This window comes from Columba livia, chromosome 15, assembly GCF_036013475.1.
Source record: "Columba livia isolate bColLiv1 breed racing homer chromosome 15, bColLiv1.pat.W.v2, whole genome shotgun sequence".
In the NCBI taxonomy this organism is placed as follows: Eukaryota; Metazoa; Chordata; class Aves; order Columbiformes; family Columbidae; genus Columba; species Columba livia.
The window spans coordinates 12855368-12877769 of NC_088616.1; the positions used below are offsets into that span (position 1 = coordinate 12855368).

Genomic DNA, 22402 nt, shown 5'->3' on the forward strand with positions numbered 1-22402 from the left:
CGCGGCGCATCCCCTCCCACCGGCGCTACGCATGCGCCTTCGCGGGGAACGACGGGATTCGTAGTTTTTATCCCCACCCGAAGCGCCCTCTACGGGCGCTTTATTTATTAATTTTCTCTTTTCTCCTCTTTCTTTCCTCTTTTCTCTCTGTGGCTGGGGGCACACAGAGGGCACCCCCAGGCTGCTCACCCTGACCATAGGGCCCCCTCAACCGCGGCCTGTGTGGGATCCAGGGCCTCATCCCGGCCCACAGGCCCCACCGCCATGGGTGTCCCAGCGACACGGCGGCACCGCGGCCACCGGGCCTGGGGCCCGGGAGCTGAGCACAACCCTGAGCGTGCTGAGCGGGGCCAGGATCGGTGCCCTGCCGCCTGCTGCCATTAGTGTTCGGGCCCTGTCCCCAGCTGGGTGACTGCGTTAGCCCAGGGTGGGGGTGAGTCACCTGGGCAGGGCAGGGCAGCCCCTCCCTGCTGACTAACCCCGGGGAGATGCCACTTTGGGGTGATGCGGGCTTTGGCGTGGAAAACACCCTCAGGGGAAGTGGGGGCTATCACAAAACTACTTGGGTTGGAAGAGACCCCCAAGATCATCGAGTCCAACCATTAACCCACCCCTGTCACTGCCCCATGTCCCTGAGAACCTCATCTCTGTCTGTCCAACCCTCCAGGGATGGTGACTCCAGCACTGCCCTGGGCAGCCTGTTCCAATGCCCCACAGCCCTTTGGGGAAGAAATTGTTCCCCACATCCAACCTCAACCTCCCCTGGTGCAACTTGAGGCCGTTTCCTCTGCTCCTGGCGCTTGTTCCTGGGGAGCAGAGCCCGACCCCCCTGGCTCCAAGCTCCTTTCAGGCAGTTCAGAGATCAGAAGGTCTCCCCTCAGCTCCTGTTCTCCAGCTGATCCCCCAGGTCCCTCAATGACTTGCTGCCCTGGGGATGGGCTCCTGGGTGGACAGAAGGAAAGGGTTTGATTTTCAGAAATGGAGAAGACATCACCAGAGCGGGCAGGAGCTCACGGTGGAGGAAGAGGAGGAGGAAGGCCACCATGCAAGGCCAACAGACCCCATCCAGCCACACCATCCTCTCTCAGGTACCACATACCCACCCACCAGCCAGGGAGGACAAGGGGCTCCATGCAAGGTTGAAGCACAGGGTACAGCCCCCATAGGTTGCTGGGGACAGTTGGGGACCAGGCTGCGGCAAGTCCCCGAGGATGGAGAGCAGGAGGAGGAGAAGGACAGAGAGCCCCATCCCCGCTTTCTAGGGCAGCACAGGAGGGACAGACACCACGTTTGGCCGCCCCGTCCCCAGGGAACCAGAGACTCCCTTTATTTAGAAGCAGTTCCCCGCAACCTCATTTCTGTAGGGGGGGACGCAAGGCACAAATCCCAGCCGCCAGCACCACCACACAGGCAGGCAGAGCGATGCTTTCTGCTTTTATTCAATTAATGCAGCAATCTATACAAGAAAAAAAATTTATAATGAAACCATGAAATTCCAAACCCTGACAGTGAAGAACCAAATTCTTCCTAAGAATCAACCAGGATTAAAAGATTCCCCCCTCATCAGACTGTACATAAAATAATCTCTGCCCCATTTACAGCGTTTCACACAGTACTTCGGGTATCTCAAACTTCAGAACTGTACAACTTTGTTACAAACCACGCTTTTTCCTAGGAAAAGCTTAAGGAAAAAAATATTGCCACTTTCTTTTTTATTTTTTTTTTTAATTTTTATTCATAACAAAACAAAAAAAATTAGAATCTTTAAAAAAACAAAACTAAAGTCAGCCAGAACTCGTAAGTGTGGGCAGGGGCGCGGGAAGGAGCAGAGATGTGCTTCTCAGCTGAATATTTCTCCTCCCGATGGGGAAAGTGAACACTTTTGGCAGATAAAAGACCATTTGCTGCTGGCAGGGGTCTGGACCCCGTCCCCCCACGCGCTGCTCAGAGCATCGCAGCCATTTCAACCCGCAGGGTTCGGATATGTAGTGGTGAACGCAAGGTGCCAACAGCACCAAAACCCAAGGGACGGAGCTCTGGTTGCGGCAAACGGCAGCTCGTGCCAGTACCGCGCGTGGAAGCCCCTGATCTCTGGGATGAGCCAAACATCCCGGGGCTGGGACTGCAGCTCCTGCTGACGTAGCAGATCCCGCTGTAACAGCTCTTGGCTAACAGCTGGATGAGAGCTCAGCGGGTGCGGAGACAGATGTGGCAACACAGGCTCCACTGCCTGCATCCCTGCCCGCACCGGGACCCACCGCAGACCGACAGCCCCTCCCTGAGCCCGCTCACCGCTTCCCACCAGCAAACAGCCCTTTCTTCTCGTCCTACAGACATATTGAGCCCACACGACCGATGCAAGAGCTTCAGTTTGATGATCAAGTCTCCAAGATTCAAAAAATCCCCAATTCCTCCTGCTCTTTGCAGAGAAGCACGGACAAACACTGCTTTCCTTCCCATTCCTCAGGAAAGACAGTTCTCGTGGTCTGGGTGTGTGGGACCATCACACTGGACATGCCTTATTCCCAGTTTATGGCTGAGGTTACACAGACAACACGCTGTGGGTGTGTGGAGAAGAGGTCAGACCGCACGACCAACACGACAAAGCCAATGACGTGACCAAGGTTTTTGAAACAGTCTTATCAGACAGGTGACATTAAGGGATCCGGACATCTGGATCCACGTGAAATATGTGTCTTCTCATTTCCTATCAAGGTTTCACTCCTATGTTGTTCAGTTCAAAAGAGTTAAAAAAACATGTTATCTACACATATATATCTGTATGTATAGAAAATGTCTGTACAGGTGGGGAAGATACCTGCCCACACACTGAGGACTCCTCACCCAAGAGATCAGACCGGTTACATCCCACTCTCCCTCTCTTCGAGGTGTCAAGCCCCAAACCAGTCCGGTTGAAAACCAAGCGCACACGAGAACAGACAGTGGCTGGTGAGCAGCTCCAGTGAGGAGCAACTCCCGTCCCTCCAGCCACGGCTGCTGGTTCCGACCCACAGCACAGGCGTGGGGCAGGGGGAGGGAGGGGAGAGCTCCTCACCACTGCACGCAGGAATCCCCAGCGGGGAGAAAGAGGAAACTCACACGTGTCCAGACTGCACGAGGACCACGATGAAGTGATGGTTGGTACCGGGCTGGAGGTTTAGACCTCAGGATCCTCATTCAGCCTTTGGCGGAGATTGAGCCAACGTGAATCCCTCTCTAGGGAAAGCTCGGCTGTCTCCAGCTTTGCTTTGACACCAGGGTATAATACCCATATTGCAGAGTGTAGGTGTAAAATTGAGAGCTGGTGGGGAAAAGGGGGCTGCACAGAGCCGAGACCTCCAGCAGCGACCGCTGCCACCAACACAACACCGACACGGAGGAGAGCACGGCCAGGATGAGTCTGGAAAGACCATTTGGAGCAGGCAGTGCTGGGCATCCTGCTCGCAGGTCGCCAGTTTGTCAGAGATATTTGCACCAGCCCTACAGAGGAGAAGGGATCACTGCGCCCTGTGTGCAGTTTGCTATCAGGGGAACATCAAGCTTTCCAAAACGGGGTTTGTAGCCAAGAGCTGGCCTGGATTCTCTGCAGAAAGCTGGGAGGGTGAGGAACACCCATTCAAATGCTACACGTGGTCTGAAAATTGATTTTTAAAGGTTTCGGAAGCAGAAGTGTAAACTTTGTGATCACTAGGCAAACAAGAGAGGTTCCTTGGAAGGCTGGCTGCGAGGCTGTGCCCACACCTCTGCACAGAGCCAACAGGGGCTCTCATCAGGAAAGCAATTGGGTAAAGGGAATCAGAGACAGAGTGACAATAATTTCCTTTGCACTAATTTGACCGCTAGTTCCAGCCTGAGCAACAACCCCAACAACAGGTGAGCAACAACCCCAACAACAGGTGAGCAACAACCCCAACAACAGGTGAGCAACAACCCCAACAACAGGTGAGCAACAGGAGCTGCAGAAGTCAGCTGAGAAGGAAAAGGACACTGAGGACCAGATGTCAGCAAGCGTGCTCGATTGCAAAGGAACGGCGCTCCAGGAAACAACTGGGTTCTGGTTTGCGTGTTTTGTTTTTCTTTTACTGTGATCCCCTCAAGACAGCAGCAAACAGGTTTCAAAATATATTACATCTTTTTATTGCCAAGCGTGCAGACCATGAAGTGTGTGGGGGACACGACACTAAGAAAAACTACAATTTGAGGGAGGGCAAAGCAGTAAAAATTTTAAAATAAGACTACTCCTTACAACTGCCAACACTTAGGTTCAAAGAATCTATTTGAGGAAGTTTCTTAAAAGTTCGGTTCTAAATATGGTGTCGGGCCCCAAACTTTGAAAATGCTGAGGCTTCGATCTGGCCTAACGCAACACGGGTGGGAGGAGAGGAGGAAGGCGGCAGACTTTCTAACACTAAATCCATGGGGCCAAATGCCCAATTCTTAGCATTTTCTGTAGCAACCAGAAAACTCCCTCCCCCAAGAATAAGCCAGGAGGGGAGGGGCAGCTGCTGAATGCGCTGAACTGGGGCCAAACCAGACCCTCGCAGCGTCCTCACTCCCAGAGCCAGCCCGGAGGAGACGCGCCGCAGCCACAGCCTGTTCCTGCTCTGACACAAGTCCCTCGGGATCGGATGCTGTCCTGGGACGCTGTGCCACCTCAACTCTCTTGTTTTCTCCACCTAAAAGGAGCAATGTGCTGAAAACCAGCCCCCAGGCAGCGGAGAACAGCTCTTCTCAGGAGGTCCCAAGGAAAGCATCCTCACAAGAACAGCGTCTCTCCTGCTCTTTCCTCTCGCCAGCAGCATATACTCGATGTGATCAATCACTGGGCAGCCCCAGGGCTCCAGTACACAGCTCAGGTTAATACTGGGCCAGCCTCAGTGACACCATTTTCCTTCCTCTCAACCGAAACACTCCCCTGGTCAGCCCGGCACTGAGAAACCAGAGCTCATGTACATTCTTCTCAGAAAGGGACACAAGGCTGCGAGCCCACGCTGGCTTGCGAAAAGGGACTAGAAAGGAAACTTATGGCATTTAAAACTGGTACTAAAGTGCAACAAAAAAAATGTCCTAAACTCTTTGAAATCAATCGCAGTTAAGAGGCGTCTGCAAAACTTCAAACTTCCAGTTACTGCAGGGCACCTTTAAAACAAACCCAACAACAACCAGGTAAGAGCAGACCAAGGAGCCCTTTGGTGAAGCAAAGAATATGAGGCCACCACAGAATGTTTCAGCTCCTGGGGACAAACATCATATTTAGAACATTTGGAAAAGAAGAAAATTAAAGCAAAAAAAAAACCAAAACAAAACAAAAAAACAATTACTGAATCTTGCGCAATGAAACAGTTAAACTTTTTGGTGTTTTCAAAAGAAATCCCAACAGACAGCCTGGCATAACTTTATCTGCTTCCTAAGGGAGAGATGCTCGTTTGACTCATGACTCAGGACACCATGTGCACTGGACATGTTCCATCCTTACATATGTCTCAGCATTCCTCCATTCATAAAAACCAAATCGCTAGATCCTTCCTGTTTACCCTTCAGCCTGAAAGGAAAAACCAAAACTGAAGCTAGATGGAAGATAGCCAGAGGGAGGAGAAAGTTTTCACAGACTGGAGGCAAATCTCATCATCTCCGCGAGCCTGGAAAGTGCAAATCCTCAGTGTCGCCTCATTTTAACTTTCCTGGCTGGGCTGCCGTCCTCCTCTTCCTCGTCACAGTCCTCCGTGTACTCGTAAGACCTTCGCCAATAGTTCTCGGAGCTGAAGTTGCTCCGTCTCCTATGTTTTGGTAAGAGGACTGAGCGCCTGTTCTCCTCTTTATCCATTTCTAGAATCCGTGGCCTATGGGGGAAGGAGAAAGCAGGAGTGAGAGCACATCCACCACAGGACTTAGACATTCCTTGTGCAGACACTATCTGCAGTTTTGCATTCTTTGAGCGATACGACTGACTGTTTCCACGTTGCCTGTCCAGTGCTGGGCACTCGGCAGAGCCTGAACACATAATCAAGGTGCAGCTCCCACGGGGAGGCTGAGAACTTTGCTTTTGATGGAGCAAGTCCTTCCCCTTCCCGGGGCAAGTTTTGGTCTTTGCCTCCACCAGGAACACTTCCAAACAGCCCAGTCACCTCTTTCTACGCACAGCTTGTGGCCCCAAGAGACATCCCTTGGGCAGAGGGGTCTGTCTCTCGCAGCACAGAGCTGTGCTCCTTTTTAAGCTGCTGAGGTGCTTGTGCCGGATCAAACCACAACTCCAAATGCCTTTGTCTTCTCGCTAGTTATCTCAAACGTTACCACAGTGCAATCAGTTATTTTTGCAAAGCTGCCTGAGCTCTCGGCTGCACCTGGGCTGGTGGGCTGCAGACCACTGATTTTATCCTCGGTGGCAACTGCTGAGTTCTCTAAGAGATACCACTACCTGATATCCGTGCTGTTTACCGATGTTGTACCAGAGTCTTTGAGGCCAAAAGAAGAGAAAACCATGTTTTTGACACTCATTTGCTGCAGGAGTCTACACAAGCCGCCCCCACCCCGATAAGGTCACATCAGGCTGAACACCAGCTCTCACGGCTCTGCAGATTTGTCCTGCATGATCACCCCTCCAGTCACAGAGGAAAGATTTCGTTTGCAGTTGACCTCCTTGATTTATCTTCCCAGTCTGCGTCCAGGTGAATGAACACCGCTCACAAACAACCCGTCCCCACCCTCCTCACCCCCGGACAGGTTGAAACACGGGCTGGGACCGAGCCCCAGGACCACGCCAACTTTTATTTTTTTACACCATGTGCAGAGAGTGACGTGTCAATCCTGGGGAAGCTCTGGAATTGGAAACACCAGAAAAATTGCACGACAGCTGGCAGATTGGCTATCGGTACATTCACACACAGCATGGTGGTGTTTAAGGGAAGCCTTGCTGCAGAGCTCAAGCTGTCTGAAACCTCAGCGAGGAGCTCTCCTGAAGGTCAGGCTTACACATTCACACAGTCTGGTTACACACAAAAACAAACACATGCAGCTCTGGAATCAAAACAGGTCTGAGACGCTTCCCAAGAAGGCCTTCACCTTTCCCAGATAGCAAAACCTCACATTCTCTCCCAAGACTGCTTTCATAATATAGTTGAACGCAGCTGCACAGGTTGCTTGGCAATAGAGGTCAAAAATAATTAGCTGCAGGGAAACTATTGTTCTGAACGACTGCATTATCAAGAGCCAGCCAAATCTATTGCTTCTTCATTATGCCACTCACAGGATAAACAATGTAAGCTGCTTACAGCCAGAGCTTAGCCTCCGCGAGCCTGGGAGGAAGGTATGAAGAACCTCGTTCTGATAAACCAGATCTGTACGCCACAGAAAGCACCCAGGAGGTGCAAACTAGGATGTTTTTTAAGTGTGCTGTGCAGCCTCTCTTGTCAGAGGCCAGGAACCTCAGACACGCACCAACCTAGAGATATGATCCGAAACACCGCTCTTAGGGGAAACCATCCTACCTGTGAGCAGCATCGGGATCTGCTTTGCGATGGGACCGCTTGGGTTTCAGGATCTGGTCCCGGTTGTTTCCTGACAGACGGTCGGAGTTATAACCTGGTGGCAACACAGAGCTACTCAGGGATTTTGTTTCCAATCGAGGTGCATCTAGTCTTGTTCTGCAAATAGTTAAAGAGAAGAGAATTTGCAAGGAGTTTCTACAGAATCGCTAGTGAGCTGCAGCAGACGTTTGTCCTAGATGTGCTGAAGCAGAACCCTCAGTCCCAGTCATGCAACTTAGGAAGAGCATCAGGACCATTACACTCGACAGCAGAGGCAGCTGCAGCTTTCTCGTACTTGAAGCTGCAGCTTTAACCTTTACTGCGCTGGTTAGAGGGAAGGTTTAGGGACTTGCGTAGTCATGAGGTGTGAATGGTGCTGGGCTCGCTGCAATCCCAGTTACAGGATACAGAGCAGAGGCGTTGCGGCCCCTGTGAAATCCTATAAAAAAGTCAGTGACTCGTTGATAACTCGTGGCTCCAGTTAAGCCACCTGGGAGATGCCCTGTGAAACTTACCATCGCCTACAACAGTAATAACTGCTTCTATCTGGAAACTCCCTGCTGTCTCAATACTTCATGGGGTCAGGCGTTTCTCAGCTTGACTAAGAGGTTCAAAGAATTGAAGTACAAGTCAGGAGAAGGTCCAGCAAACAGAAGCTGCACCACATCCCTTAAAGCACCACCTTGTTTGTGCTGGGATAGAAAAGCGCTCAAGCTGCCCCAGAGAGTGAGCACAGCTCTTCCCAGAGCAGAACTGTTGCTGGTCCAGGAGTGACTGTAGCCACAGACACATGGAGGGAGGCAGCAGGAATGAAAACTGGGCAGCATGGTATCTTATCACAGCGCTATCACCGTCTCCAAGCACAACACGGTTACCAGTCTCAACTTACAAGCACTGCTAAAAATCTATTTCAAAACACAGACTGAAATTTAAGAATGGGCAAAACACACTAAAAGATGGTACTGGTGCTGCAGAGAGAATCCAAGCCACTTCCCAGAAGGAAAGGTACCCTGATATTGTTGCTGCAGCCTGTCTCCCTCCTTGGGATTTGGGGTGAATACAGAAGGGGTCTGGGTGAAAAAATGGGGAAGAATCACTACTTGCTGTCTAGTGCTGAACTGCAGCTCCTGAGGGAGGTTTCCACAGGAGAATCCCAGCCTAAACTGCTGTTAGGAAGCACATCCAGTTGCCAAGACTCCTCTCCACCATCGCGGAGAGCCCCTCCAGTTAACCATGGTGATGCCAGGCAGCTCATGTGAAGCCGGGCCCGGCAGCCCAGCTCTGCCCAGCACGCCAGAAGCAAGAAAGGTTTCCACAGGCAGCTGCCAGGCTCCACAACACCGCCGTCCAGAGCTGCTCTGGGCTCCGGGGCTGGACCCAGTCCAGCTCCAACACCAAAGGCATTGCGGATCCTGCCCCGGACATGTTAGGTGGTTTAAATACCTCTCAAATATAACAGCAACTGCAGGCTGGCAATTAAAATAAACAAACCGCCAAATATACTGCAAGGGCAAGGGAACAACAGCCATGCTCTCTCTGAACACAGAGCAACACAGGTAGGAGCTGCAGGAGCAGGTACAAGAGGCTAAACCAAAACAGAGAGCAAATTTCCTACCAAAGCTTAAGTTAAACAGAATAACTCCCCGATGTAACTGCTCACAAATGGCAGCATAAATGCTCTAAAATGACTTTCAAGACCTGCTTCTATAGGTCTCATTTCTATCCTTTACCTCTTTCAGCATCTCATGAAATTGAGAGCATCGTTCCTCCCCCCAGCCTCTTGCTCAAAGCATTTCCAAACCTCGCTGGCTCCCCACAGTCCTGCACTCCGACACGCAGGAAACGCTGTAAATATCATCACTGAAGTGTTTATGACCTACTTGGTAACCACATCGCTCTCCAGCATCCTGCAAACCCCAGCCGCTTCTCCAGCTCGCGCAGCTTTGCTCTCCCGTCGCTGCCAGCAAAAACCAGCTCTAGAATCAGGCGCTCGGAGCGGACGCAGGAGCAGATCCAGACTCAAACGTCTGGGGCCCAGCAGGCTCTGGCAGCCGGTTCAGAGACGAGTATCCCAGCTCCTACCTGCAGCAAAGTTTATGCTGCTGTATGACCCAACTGATCCAACCCCGCTGGAGAGCTCGAGGCCAATTCTTACCACGAAAATGAGGAAGAGGACTTTTACGAGGCCACTGGCTGCTCCCAAGCCTCTTGTGCTTGCAGGGCAACCAGCAGAAGTAGCTGTTTTCCCAGTTGCATAATACGCTATTCCAGATTGCACAAAGTCGCATGATCCGGGGTTAGGAAATGGCATTTGCTGCAGCGCTGGATGCTGTGGGGATGCAGGCGCAGCCGAAGGTCAGCGCAGCCCTGCTGTGTGTGCATGCACGTGGGGCTCGGCGAGGAGACAGCCGCCGTCACAGGGGATAAACAGCAATTAATAAGCTCTATTTGGCAGCAATCAGCACGTACCCCTTTGGCAAACAGGCAATTGCCATCTATTCACCAGAGCTGCTAAGCTCTACGGAGATTACACAAAAATAATTACTGGGGGGGTTTCCACTTTGCTCGAGAGAAAAAAAAAAAATAAATAAATATCTTGGTGTGGTTTCATTCAGCCTGCAAGTCGAATCAGCCCATCACTGTCTGCGTATGATGGGGCAGAGACACCTCTGCTTTAACACTACGAAAATCCAGCCCTTAAAATCAGGGGAAGACAAGAGGACACGCTGCTATGGAAGGACAGTGATCCAAACGTAGCCCATACGGCTCTGCTAGGAGCTAATGGGCCTTGTCTGCTCAGGTCAGCCGGGCACGTCTCAGCCAGAAAGGTTACAAAAAATACCCGGTTGCACATTGAGGGCAATCCGGCTGGACTGAAATAACGCAACTTGAAAGCAAGAAGTAGACTCAGTTTAAACATGTAAGATATCTGCAGCACTTTGGGCAGCCTTAGCTTATTTAGCTGAGTCTGTCTTTTCTAGGGAGAAGCTCCACAGCCCAGGACAGGCAGCTTCTCCACCCCAAAGTCCAACTAAAGCAGCTGCGGGGTTTGGAGGTGCATTCCACTGCTGCTCCTCAGCACTCACACTGCTTTTCCTTGGCTGCAGAAGCCAACAACACAAACACAAGAGCCTTTTAGTTCTTGTCGCAACCCTCTCGCCTTAAACCTCACGTGGCCATAACCAACTATCAGGTGGTTTGGTTCTAATCTTTCTTTCTTTGATCCCCCTCTTTATCACCTGCCACATCTCCTCCTGCCTCCTTGGGTCTGTGCTGATCTTGCCTGGCTGATGCCTCAGGGCTGCTGTTTTTCCTGCCTTCGTTCCATGGGTCTCTCTAACCAGATGTCCAACTCCGCTCCACTGGCTTTGTGCCAGATCTTCACAACGTTGACAGACTTGTTCTGAAGCCAACTCAGCAAGTCTCAATCTAGACCACTCACCCGCGAGACTTACGCCAGCCTGGGCCACAACTGCAGCCCTGCCATCAAACCCACGCTTTTGTCTGGGTTTACAGCACTCAAATCATGTGTGTTTTCACTTGCAAAATGATTTCTTGACAGCAGAATTACTGCTAACACCTTCTAAGGCACAATCAACATGGGTCAAGAAGTGGCAGTCACATTTTTTTGGTCTTCTAGTAGAAGGAACTGATGAGAGAGGACATTTCTGGGCACAAAAAAAAAAGGCTATACTGAGGAATTCGGGGTGGGGTTGGTGTGGTTTTTTTCCATTTTATTTTCTGAAGAGCTTAGGAACAGACACTGGCTGATGAAATGCCGTCAGCTGACCAGGACAGTGCATCTTCTAAAGAGGAAGCGTGTGATACAGCTCAAAGAGCTCGGCTTCCCAACACTGACTCGTAGGACAAGCTCTGTAAAGCGATCACTGAATCCACCACATCCGTTTCCCTTCAAAGCCAGTGACTCTCTCCCTCTCGCTAGGAAATGAAAGCCGTGCTACCAATAAAACTTTATCTGCTTTATAGGAGATTCTTCATCGTAAGCATCAACTTCAAAGGACTGTCCAGGTAATTCATATACGTGGGTATCGTATGATCAGACACCTGAATACACAGCCCAGAACAAGAGAATTTGAAACCCTAGCTGTTTGGAGTTAGGCAGCCGATCAAAGCCAGGTGTTTGGACACAAAAAGCGCTTGCAAACCCAGACATTACAACGAAGTGCTGCTGCACAGAGCCAAAAAGTGATTAACTCCACAGTAACGAGTCCCATCTACTCCCACCGGCCATGCGATGGGTACGGCAAGACATAAACGAGCATCAGATTGACATCTAATCAAGACAAGATCAAGCCAGCAAATTAATAAGCAAGACAGTTTTACAGTGTTTCTTTAAAAACACCTCAGGAAACATCACAACACCATATCCAAGTTTATCTTACTGTCCGGAGGGCTTCAACACTTACTTTCGAAGGATGATGACAGCTCTTCTCTCCTTGATGTCCTGTGGTCGGATACAGTGTGTAATTTCATCGGCTGCGTATCCACTGACAAGAGAAAACAAAAAAGCCGCTGTGAGAAAGATGACAGGCAGAAGCAGAAAGTGGTTACCAGCCTCAACAACTCAGTTTGGCCAGTCATTTCCTAACTTCCACCAGAAATTCCTCCTCCAAACACCATCCCCAGTCCCATGGGAGCTGGACTTAGAGTACAAGAAACTTCAGGGAAGAACGAGGACAGCCAGGGTTCTTTTAATCTTCTTTTTTGTACTCAAGTTTTTTAACGTACACCAGAGGAAACTGCCACCTGCCACAACACTGTGAAATAAGACATGTAGGAAATGAGTTTATGAAGCATAAATTCCGCCAATCTATCAAGAAATTAGAGAGCAACAGGGAAAAAAGATCAGCATGTTGGACCAAAGCATCTCCTAACACATATCCCTGAGAAAAACCATCTCTCATGGCTGAAATGCACAGCATACCCAGACATGAACACGTAGCGGGGGTGATGAGAAGATCCGTTATTTGAGGAGGGGGGAGTGCCAAGTGTCTCACCCCCTCACATGGGCACAGACGCTGCTATGCCAGCACCCTCACCCTCCTGTTACCCCTCACACGGTGCATCCTCAACCACGGCACAAACATCTCCCCCAGCACAGCCCAACCCAACACACACCAATAACCTTAAAATTCAGAGCTGCAAACCAAGCCACGCTCCTAAAACCTCCCTGCTGCGGGGCTCGTGAGGCGAGACAGCTTCCCCGGGCCGATGGAAAACACAGCCAGCTCAGGCAGCCGCATGGTGTGAACTGTGGGATTGTCATACGCGGGGACAGGAGTTGGACTTGATGGTCCTTGTGGGTCCCTTCCATTCTATGGCCACGAGCAGCCATTCCCAGCAGGAACGTTTCACCAGACAAGACTACTTCGCCTCCCCCACATTTCTAGCGGACAGGAGCAAAGCCATGGCCAACATGGGCCCTGGCCACCCACAACACGCAGGAGCGATTTTCTCGTGGCTGCTTCAGTTTCTCAGCACAATCCTGGGGTTGCGACAGGTCCCTGGAGAGCGGCTGCTGCATCTGCTGGGACAGACGAGCCACTGTACTGGGAACATATCACTCACGTGGGTGCTGAGAAGCAGGTCCGAGAGCTGGGCCTGCCCTCTACCTGCTGTTTGGAGAGTGACTGTTCACAAAAGAGCCTTCTGGAATCAAATATGGGGAAAAGAGAAAGTAAACGCCTTCAGAGCCTCCTGAAATGGCTGGCGAGTAGAAGACGACCTTTGAAGGGACATGGGTGAAGGCTGCTCACGTCACACAGAGCCAGCACACCCCACGCCAGTTTAACATGAAGCACAAATCACTGAGCCTGCTCTCCCAAGGCTTTACTGTGAAGCTGCCGCCACACCAAGTGCCAGCCAGGAGCACGGCCAGGGACATCGGCTCATAGGTTATTCAGGACACTCAGAGCCAAGACCTGCACACGCAGGTGTTCTCTGGGGATGGGACCAGGTTTCCTTTATCTGATTAGATAACCCACCCACTCACTGAGAAACACCTCCCCAGGATGGATTTGCTGCTTTGAGAAGAGAGTTAAGAGTGTAAAACCTGATCACTTAAACCAGGGGTTGGTGTCCATCCCCCCCCGCCCCGTCCTGTGGGGCACTGCAGAACAAGCCAGCATTACGCGAAAGGGCTTATAACGATGCTCTATTATGTTCCAGGAATCTCTGCGTCAAGCTCCAGCGAATTCATTAATGTCACGCACATTAACATTCAATTCTGCACATCCTCAGCGACACCCCGAACATCAGGAAAAGGTCTGTTATCACACGAGATGTCAGCCTGGCCGCTCATTCCCCCTCCCCAGGCAGGAACCCGCTTTCCAGTGAGCTTTCAGAGCAGCACCAGGCAGAGCTCGTGGTCCCAGATACATACAGGCAGCACCAAAGTAACAGCCCCAGCACTCCCATCCGAGGCCCTGATGGGGACCCACCAGTCTGCCCCAGTGCCACACTGCTGTGGGAAAAGCCAGCTTGTACCGTATCACATTTAGCGACGGCGGCCCTCTGCATGGCCCGCCTGCAGAGGGGTTCGCACAGGCACCAGGCAGAAAAATGGAAGAACAAGGTTATTTGGTTACGTCACACTTGTTCTGTTTCGTGCTGGCAGAAGCTTCTCACCCGCTGCCCGGCCTGGCTCCATCCTGATGACAGGCAAAGGAGAAGACACTGGAATAAAACACCCGTAATGGTATCAAGGGTCTACCCAGAGATTTCTTGTGCAGAGAACAAACCTACAGCACAAGCTAAGAGGTGACTTGGTAAGGAAAACCTTAAATTGCTGCTCACAAGAACACCTGAGCGTGACATCTCGGGCCTAGAACACTTTCCAGAACACAGGGAGGTGCAGATACATCCACACGCTCCCCCCAATTAACACCCCAACTCCTAACCGACCTGTCAGACCTCGCACCCCAACTCCTCCCAGAGTCTCAGGCCAGAAGAGCTGCTGCCGAGCCACAACATAAACCATTCACATAGAGATGAAAGCAGATTTTTTTTTTGTACGAACATCACCATTTCTAGGGGCTGACAACAGCCAGGCCAGCTCAGAGGCAGAGGGACCTCACACATGGTCCCGTCACAGGGTCTGAGCAGTTCGAGGCTTCACTTGTAGTTCAGGAAAGCTGCTCCCACAAACCACGCACATGATGCCGTCCACTTCAAGCAGAGCTTGGACAAATCTATTTGCCTCATCACCGCTGGCACATGTGGAACTTACTCCGCACCAATGGCCTGTTCTGAGGGATCAGACTTTTCTGGAAAAGCACCTGATCCAGGCAATTGCAGAGATTCCTCCATCTAGGAAGAAAGCAGGTTCATCCTCCAGAGGCTCTGATTAGCTCTGATTACGCTACCACCAGCCATGCCCTGAGACAGCAGGAGAGACAAACATCACGACATTTCCACTGCTATTGCAAACAGCTGGGCGAGGACCTGGAGCACTCAGCAGCTGCAGAAGGGAAGCCCATATGGCATGCAAGCTCTCAGAACCTGGGAAATGTTACCTTTGGTCACTTATTGCTCTGGCCAACGGCACCTGTGCTATTTGCAACCACAGTTCTCAGACGCAACGCTCGGTAATTAAACAGCTGGTGCAGTGCTGAGATTTGCCACCTACAACAGCGGCTGCAGGGCACGGTGTAGGGGTCTGGCTGGCTCTGCATGCCCCCAGCTCCCTCCTTTTATTCCAGCCGAAGCCTTTGTCACAGCACATGTTCCCCAGATGAACCGGCAAATTCCTTCATTTCCTCCCCATTGCTTCTATCGATTGATGCTTATCAAATTATTGCTAAAAAAAGAAAACCCACAAATGTGGTCCAGCCAGCATCCCCCAGGAGACAGCGGATGGTCCATCGGACTGAAATCCAGCTTAACTCTGACTGCCCAAGAAGAGCAGCACAGGTGGAGGCGGCAGCAGGACAAACCTGCAGGAGCAGCCGTGTTGTGGGGCTGCGGGAGAAGAGGGGACTGGAGGAGGTCTCTTCTAGGTGTCAAAACCTAGAAGGGCGAATCACTGCAGATTTCACAAGGAGAGGAGGAAAAAGTGTCTCGCTGGAAGTGCAAAGGGCTTGCTAGCGAGTCACAGGGTGGTTCAGCCTTTGCACAGCCCAGCCAGGAGAAATCTGTTCCACCTTTTAAACACTAACCTGTCATCTGGAGATCTGAATAATCTCCAGTGAGTTTGAGGAGGGTTCAATGTTTGCAAAAACACCACAGCCTGCTTCACAGTAGGCAAATCAAGTAAAGGGATACGGGGAAAGCCCCTCTGCAGACTCTCTGCTGGGCAGGCAGCTACAAAATCAGGAAGACAATTTGGAACAGGCCAGGTGTGATCTGGGGACAGACTGAGAACGATGTGGGGGCAAAGAGAGAGATCCAACAGCTTGCTTTCGATCCTCACGATTTCCACGTGGGAAACAAACACACATGGCTACCCTGACTTCCCCAAAGAGGGCGGCACGCCAAGCACAGCCACTGACCCAGCAGTATTTGAATCACAGGCATTACAAGCGTGCCATTTCCCTATCTCCAGGGCAACTGCCTTCAGCAACTGTTTACCGAGAGAAGAAAAAGCCAAGTTTGGGGAGTTTACTTAAATAAGGAACAAGGGCTGGATTTTGGAGATCTACCCCTAAGAGCCCACCGATGGTCTGCACCTCTCCCGGCTCCTCCTGAATTGCTGAGGTTAGAGGGGAGACAGGAGACCTGCAGGAACTTGCATCCAGCCAGGATCGTATCATCACACAACAATGCCTTTGGCAGAACCTCTCTTAAGTGAGTGCTAAGTACCTGCTAACTGCTCTACCAAAATTGAAATAATCCCTGATTTAAGTCTATCATTTGCTGGAAAGCAGAACATCTAACCGTGGATTAAGCTAGTGAACGCCTGCGGTGGGTCACTCAGTAAGCAAGCTTCTATTTGGAGGGAAAACGGTATCTTCGTTTGATTTGTACGATTGCTTCAGTCACGTCAATAAGCTGATTATGGCACCCAGGTGACACAGGCCAACGAGAAACACACATGCCTGGGAGACACCCTGCTCCAATGTCAGGAGCCCTTCCCAGCAGTTTTGGGGGATGAGGGAGGGTCTGGGACAAGAAAACATCATTCTTTGGTCCTGAAGCAGACAAAAGCACCTCTCCCTCCTCCCACCATCCTCCATGTCCTGATTCTCCTTCCCACATAGTGAGTTTTCCTGGTGGCTTCGACTACAAGACTTCAGCCTGACCCTGCATTTACTGCTAATGCTTCAAAGTGAGGAAACACTCTCACTGTCCTTAAAAAAACAGACTTCTTGCTGCAAAAGGACAACTATTTACTTCAGGGACCCCAGGGAAAGGCAGCACAGGGGTTCACATCGCCAGCAGAAATATTGGGGTAGAAAGTTTCCCTCCTCCTGTCTAAGAGGAGGAGACGGGGAGCAGGGCAGTTGCCTCCACCCCCGGGACAGAGCTTGCTCTGCGGTAAAAGGACACGCGGCAGAACAGGTCCCCCAGGTCCCATTTCACAAAATCACTGACCTCTGCCCCCCACACACTCTCGAAAGCAAGAAAATTTCCTCAGCGCCGTTCTTGCTTCCCCCCACAGCCTCCTTCATCCCTCGCTAATCCCCAGAAGTTACCTAACGCCGGGGGTACGGTGAGGATTAGTTAATGTTTGTGCAGCTTTTCCGAGATAAAAGCTACGTGAGATATCAGCATTTATTATTGATGCACTAGTCAACGATGTGAAGCTGTGTGTATGGGGGGGGCGGGCAAAAATTCCTTCCCGAACCCTGAGGCTATCACTTTACAAGCCAAAGCAGGGGATTGTGTTACGGCCTGGGAGCCCTGAAAACCGGCCTGGACCTTCACCAGTCCAAAATTAAAAAAAATATAAAAGCTCAAACGAGGATACAGTTGGTAGCTCAGAGCACTGCTGGCAGAGCCTGGGCGATCCTGCCCTGGCAGGGAGCACGCTGACCTTTGGGGACACGACACGGTCACCGAGTTCGGCAGCGCTGGGCTTCGAGCTGCCACTCCCAAGACTGGGACACTGATGGGTCCATATGTACCCTGCCTGTCCCCTCACCTGCCCCACATGTACCAGGAGGCAGCGGGGATTAGGCAGCAGGCGTTTCCCCGTGCCAATCCCAGCTTTACCACCAACCAGCTGCGTGACCTTGGGCAGGTCATTTCACCTTCACAGCTCTTTACCCATTTGCAAAAACACGCATAAAGTCCTTTCTCGCACCCACGACCCACCACATTTCCCAGTGACAGTCCCACGGGGCTCTGTGATCCAGTGTCCCCATCGGCATCGGGCAGGGAAGGGTTTAGCGTTCCCAGTTTACAGACTGGGAGGCCGTTCACACCTCCTCTCCACGCTTAAGGTCAGGTCAGGGAAGTACTGGCCAAACTAAGAATAGACCCAGGAGCCCCGTCCCAACCAGCTGCTCCGCTCTGACCGCTCCTGGGCAGAGGATCCATTTTGTGCCTCGATATGTTATTTTTACCATTTACAGGAACTACGGCAAAGATCGGCTCCGTAAGTCACCACACTCCCACTAGGACCTGCCTCAAGCTCCGTGGAGAGGGCACCCACACAAAAATCAATCACCCGCCCAAATCCCATCCACCACAGCACCAGGATCCCCCTCCAAATCCTTCCTTCACCCCTTCCGCCATGGCGAGACTCTGCACGCCTACAGCCAGGCGAGATCAAGCCCAAGCTGCCGTCGGGATGTGCATCCATGTGCCTCACGACAGCGTTACACAACCGAGCCCTGGCACGTTAGTGGAGGCCTTGGCAACGCGGGCGAGTTACCTGAGCACCGTGACGCTTCCCCTCTTCACGGGCAGGAAGAGAACGGGCTCCGAGACCCTGATGGGTTTGAACTGGAATTTACACCCGAAGCAGAGAGCCGAGTCGCTGAAGAAGGAGACAGAGACGATGGGCCTCTCAAAAATATGGATGGGGTCCACGTGGGAGACAATGCATCCCCCCGGCTGGTAGTCGTTGATGACGGCACTGTTCACAAACCCCTCGGGAATCACCCGGTGCTCCACCAGCTTCCTGATCACCAGGTCGTGCACCCACTCGGGGATGGTGTCCACCTCCCCCCGCGGGTACAGCCGCTCTTGCCCAGGGCCCCGTCTCTGCAGCTGAGACCCGTACGTGTAACCCTCCCCAAAAAAATATTTATTCCGTAGTGGTGCCCGATCCACTGTGTGCTCCTTGTAGAGCCCCTTCTCCGCCCGGGACACCACGTCCTCGATGCGAGCTTCAATCTTGGCGCACTCCTCGGCGCTGAAGAGGCGAAGCTGCCGGATGCCGCTTTTGACTTTCCGAGCTTCTTCCTCCTCCTTCTGCTCCTCGTAGTCGCTGGGCTCGGAACCGGAATCCTCCTGGTGCCGCCGCTTGCGATCGTAAGGGGGTTCAGGGGGCTCCCGGGGGAGGCTGCCGCTGCCGCCGCCACCGCCTTTGTGGCCGTCCCGGTAGGGCATCATGGACTTGAGCTTCTCCCGCAGGTCCGTGTAGCCGCTGCCGGCCATGGTGCGTCCGCAGCCCCCGCCTCTATCGATCCCGGCGCTGCAGGCGGCGGCGGGGGACGCGCAGCTGCTATTCATGGCACCCGCCGCCCTGTTGGGAGAACCCCGGGGGAACGGGGACGTGAGGACGGGACTCCCCCCCTCTCCGGTACCGCCATCGGTCGGGCCGTGCCCGCGGGAGCCCGGTTCACACCGCCCCCCCCCCACAACCCCCAGCCCCGGGGAGACGGGACCCCCCTCCCTCTCGCCCTGGGGGAAGGGCCCGGCCCAGCAGACGCCACACTCACGGCTTGGCCCGGGGCGGACAAAGCTGCCGGTGCTCACGCGGCGGCCGGGCCTGGCACATGCCCAGCGGCGGCCCCGGTGCGGCACGGTGCCCGGCCCGCTCCAGCCGCCGCGGCGCTGCCCATGGCGGAAGGGGAGGGGAAGCGGGGGCCCGGGCGGCGGTTGGCGGCGACCGGGGGTCTCGCGCAGCCCTTCCCGCGGCGCGAGCGGCGCGCTACGTCACCAAGAGCCAGCCCGACATCCCGGATCGCCGCGGGGCCGCCCACCGGGCCCGCCACGCCCCGCCGCGCACGCGCCCCGCGACCCTCCCCGGCCCCGCCCCTCACACGCACGTACGGGCGACGCGGCGGCCCCGCCCCGGCCCGGCCGCCGCCACCTCCGCCCGCGCCTCGCGCCGTAACGGGCACCGGCGGCACCGCGACGCCCCGCCCCGCCTCCCGGCTGGGCGCTGATTGGCTGGGGGGCGGGCGCGAGCGGCCCGAGCCGGTGGCTGATTGGACAGCTGGCGGGCGGCGCGGGGGCCTAACGGGCACTGCGGCCGGTGGCTGTTGGGGTAGCCGCCGAGGTGCCTGCGGGCGCAGCGGCGGGGGGCGCGGCCGCCCCCTGGCGGGCGGGAGGAGCGGGACAACAGGCCGGGGGTCACCCGCGGGCGCCGCGTTCCCGCACCCCGGCAGCGGGAACCGCCCGGGCTGCTGGCGGGGGGACGGGCACGGGGACTGGGGAAGGTGATGAACGGGGCTGGAGGAGGCTGATGCATGGGGACACGGGGAAACTGAGGCACGGGGTGCAGCAACATCCCCCCAGCAACGAGCGCAGCACAAAACCACGGACACTGGGTCGGGCCGGGCTGACGAAGCGTGTGTAAACCCCGAGAACGACAGCGAGGCGCCAGCAGCACGGAAGGGACAGCGGCCACCAGCCGGGCTGTGGACACCCGCGGTCGCTGCGCCCCGTGTCCCCCGCGGCGGGGCTGGGGGCGCTCAGAGCAGGGTGATCTCGCTGGGCGGCAGCGTCAGCCTCTTCTCCCGGGCACCCAACAGCATCTCCATGTGCGCGGCCACCACGCGGCACAGCTCCAGGCCCTGCCGAGAGGGACACGCCGTGGGTAGCCGTGCCACCAGCGTGGGACACCCACCAGGGTCCCACCCGGACACCCCCCGAGCGTCCCCCACCTGCTCCAGCTGCAGCTGGGTGATGCCCTGGGCCAGGAGCTCTCCCAGTGTGATCTCCACGTAGGGGGAGCTGGAACCGGCCGCCGGCCGCTGCGTCCGCGTTGACTGGATCTCCTTCAGCGAGAACTTGGCCATGGGCTCCTGGGGGAGGGGGCAGGGGAGTGGCTCATGCGCCCTGCCAACCCCACCGAGGGGACCGAGGACCGGAGGGGGAGCGGGCGGTAAGAGCGGGGGTTCCCTGTCCCCCCTACGCCCCCCACCTACATGGGTTTCCTTGCTGAGGAAGTTGAGGCCGTTCTGGTTGACGGCCAGGATGCAGGGCGAGATGATGGCATTGTTGCTACAGCTCTGGATGTAGAAGAAGGATGAGCCGAACATGGGGTAGGCGCTCAGCAGCCCTGCAGGGCAGAGGACAGGGACTCAGCACCCGCTGCCACCCCCTCCCACCTGGGCTGGCACCTCGGGGGCTCTGACAAGGGTCCCAGCCAGCCCCATGCGTCCAGGAGCTGGGTTGGCTCCCAGGGCCTTGCACTGCTTTAGGCTCTGGACCAGGAGCAGGACCCAGGAGCAGCCAAGGGACCCATTGCAGCCTGCTGGGAAAGCAGGTGGCCTGTGCTGTCACTGTGGTCCTGCCCCCCACATACAGCATCCTGCTGGCCCCACAGCACCCCAGGCCCCACACACGGCCAATGTCTGCCTGTCTGTCCCAGATCCCATGGAGGAGCCACCAGCAGCATCTCATCAAAATGGCATCCCCAGCAGCATCATGTCCCCAGCAACATTGCACCCTCATTGGCATTGCATCCTCATTAGTATTGTGCCCTCGTTAAGAGGACGCAATTAGTATTGCATCTCCAGAAGCATTGCATCATCATTAGCATTGCATCCTCATTAGCATTGTACCCTCGTTAGGAGAACACAATCAGCATCACATCCCCAGCAGCATTGCAACCTCATTAGCATTGTGCCCTCGTTAGCATCACATTCCATTGCATCTTCAGCAGCATTGCATCATCATTAGCATTGCATCCTCATTAGCATCGTACCCTCGTTAGGAGAACACAATCAGCATCACATCCCCAGCAGCATTGCAACCTCATTAGCATTGTGCCCTCGTTAGCATTACATCCCCGTTAGCATCACCCCCCCATTGCCGTCACCTCATGGTCCCCATGCGGTCCCCACTCACCCAGGAACTGCGCCCGTGCCTGGTGGGCACTGAGCGCCTGCACCTGCTGCACGTGTGGGGTCACCATGTGCAGCCAGGACTGAGCCTTCAGCAGGCGGAACAGTTGTGGGGGGACATAGTCCTGCACCTCCCGCCTGCGGGGACACAGAGGTCAAGTCCAGCATTGTCCAGTGGGTCCCGCACATGTGTACCCCCCCAGACCCCCTGCCCCGGGCTATACACGGTGGGGACGTGGTGACGGTCCTTGGCTCGATGCTGGAGGGCGGCCAGCTTGGCCACGTGAGGGAAGTGCTGCTCTCCCGGCCTGGCGGGTGGCAGGACAGTGAACAGTCCCTTGAGGTAGTCAGGGAGCACCTGGGAAGAGGGACAGAGCACAGGGACACGGCTCGGGGACAGGGGATGAGTGGAGGGGACAGGGAGGTGGCCCCAGGGGTGGCCTGACCTGGTTGTAGTGGACGGTGACATAGAGCTCGTTGTCGAACTTGAGGGGTTGGCTCCAGACCACACGGCGGCACCAGAAGGTGTAGCTGGTGTCCCGGAGCTCTGTCTCGGCAGCCACGTCCAGGACATATTCCCGGCGGGTCAGCGGCCGCACACTCTGTCCTGTGCCACCCCGGGAGCCTGAGTGTGGCCACCACACATGGCACCCACCGGGGGCACCACCATCCTGT

At 54.4% G+C, this 22402-nt stretch overlaps 2 protein-coding genes across 5 annotated transcripts in view; both read right to left on the bottom strand.

Annotated features, from left to right (window-relative positions):
• Positions 1–1421: 1421 nt before the first annotated feature.
• Positions 1422–19839, bottom strand: ALKBH5 (alkB homolog 5, RNA demethylase). 2 transcript variants are annotated; one of them, XM_065031304.1, is made up of 5 exons: positions 19707–19839; positions 18361–19176; positions 11951–12031; positions 7485–7640; positions 1422–5840 (listed from the first exon to the last, which is right to left on the bottom strand). In XM_065031304.1, the coding sequence occupies exons 2-5, from the start codon at positions 19161–19163 to the stop codon at positions 5657–5659; spliced, it is 1224 nt and encodes a 407-aa protein (XP_064887376.1). In that variant the 5' UTR covers positions 19164–19176; positions 19707–19839; the 3' UTR covers positions 1422–5656. The 2 variants fall into 2 exon arrangements, with proteins under 2 accessions (XP_064887376.1, XP_064887375.1); XM_065031303.1 differs by lacking the exon at positions 19707–19839 and adding an exon at positions 19373–19651.
• A 368-nt stretch (positions 19840–20207) lies between these two features.
• MYO15A (myosin XVA) overlaps positions 20208–22402 on the bottom strand; it is a 29108-nt gene continuing 26913 nt past the window's right edge. For 2 of the 3 annotated variants that reach the window (XM_065031283.1, XM_065031282.1), the window contains exons 58-63: positions 22174–22334; positions 21952–22085; positions 21732–21865; positions 20807–20940; positions 20543–20683; positions 20208–20452 (exon numbers count right to left, since the gene is read on the bottom strand). In XM_065031283.1, the coding sequence (XP_064887355.1) occupies positions 20351–20452; positions 20543–20683; positions 20807–20940; positions 21732–21865; positions 21952–22085; positions 22174–22334 (806 nt within the window). In that variant the 3' untranslated portion in view covers positions 20208–20350. Of the gene's footprint in view, positions 20453–20541; positions 20684–20806; positions 20941–21731; positions 21866–21951; positions 22086–22173; positions 22335–22402 lie in introns of those variants that run through there. The other variant, XR_010466385.1, reaches the window with a different exon arrangement.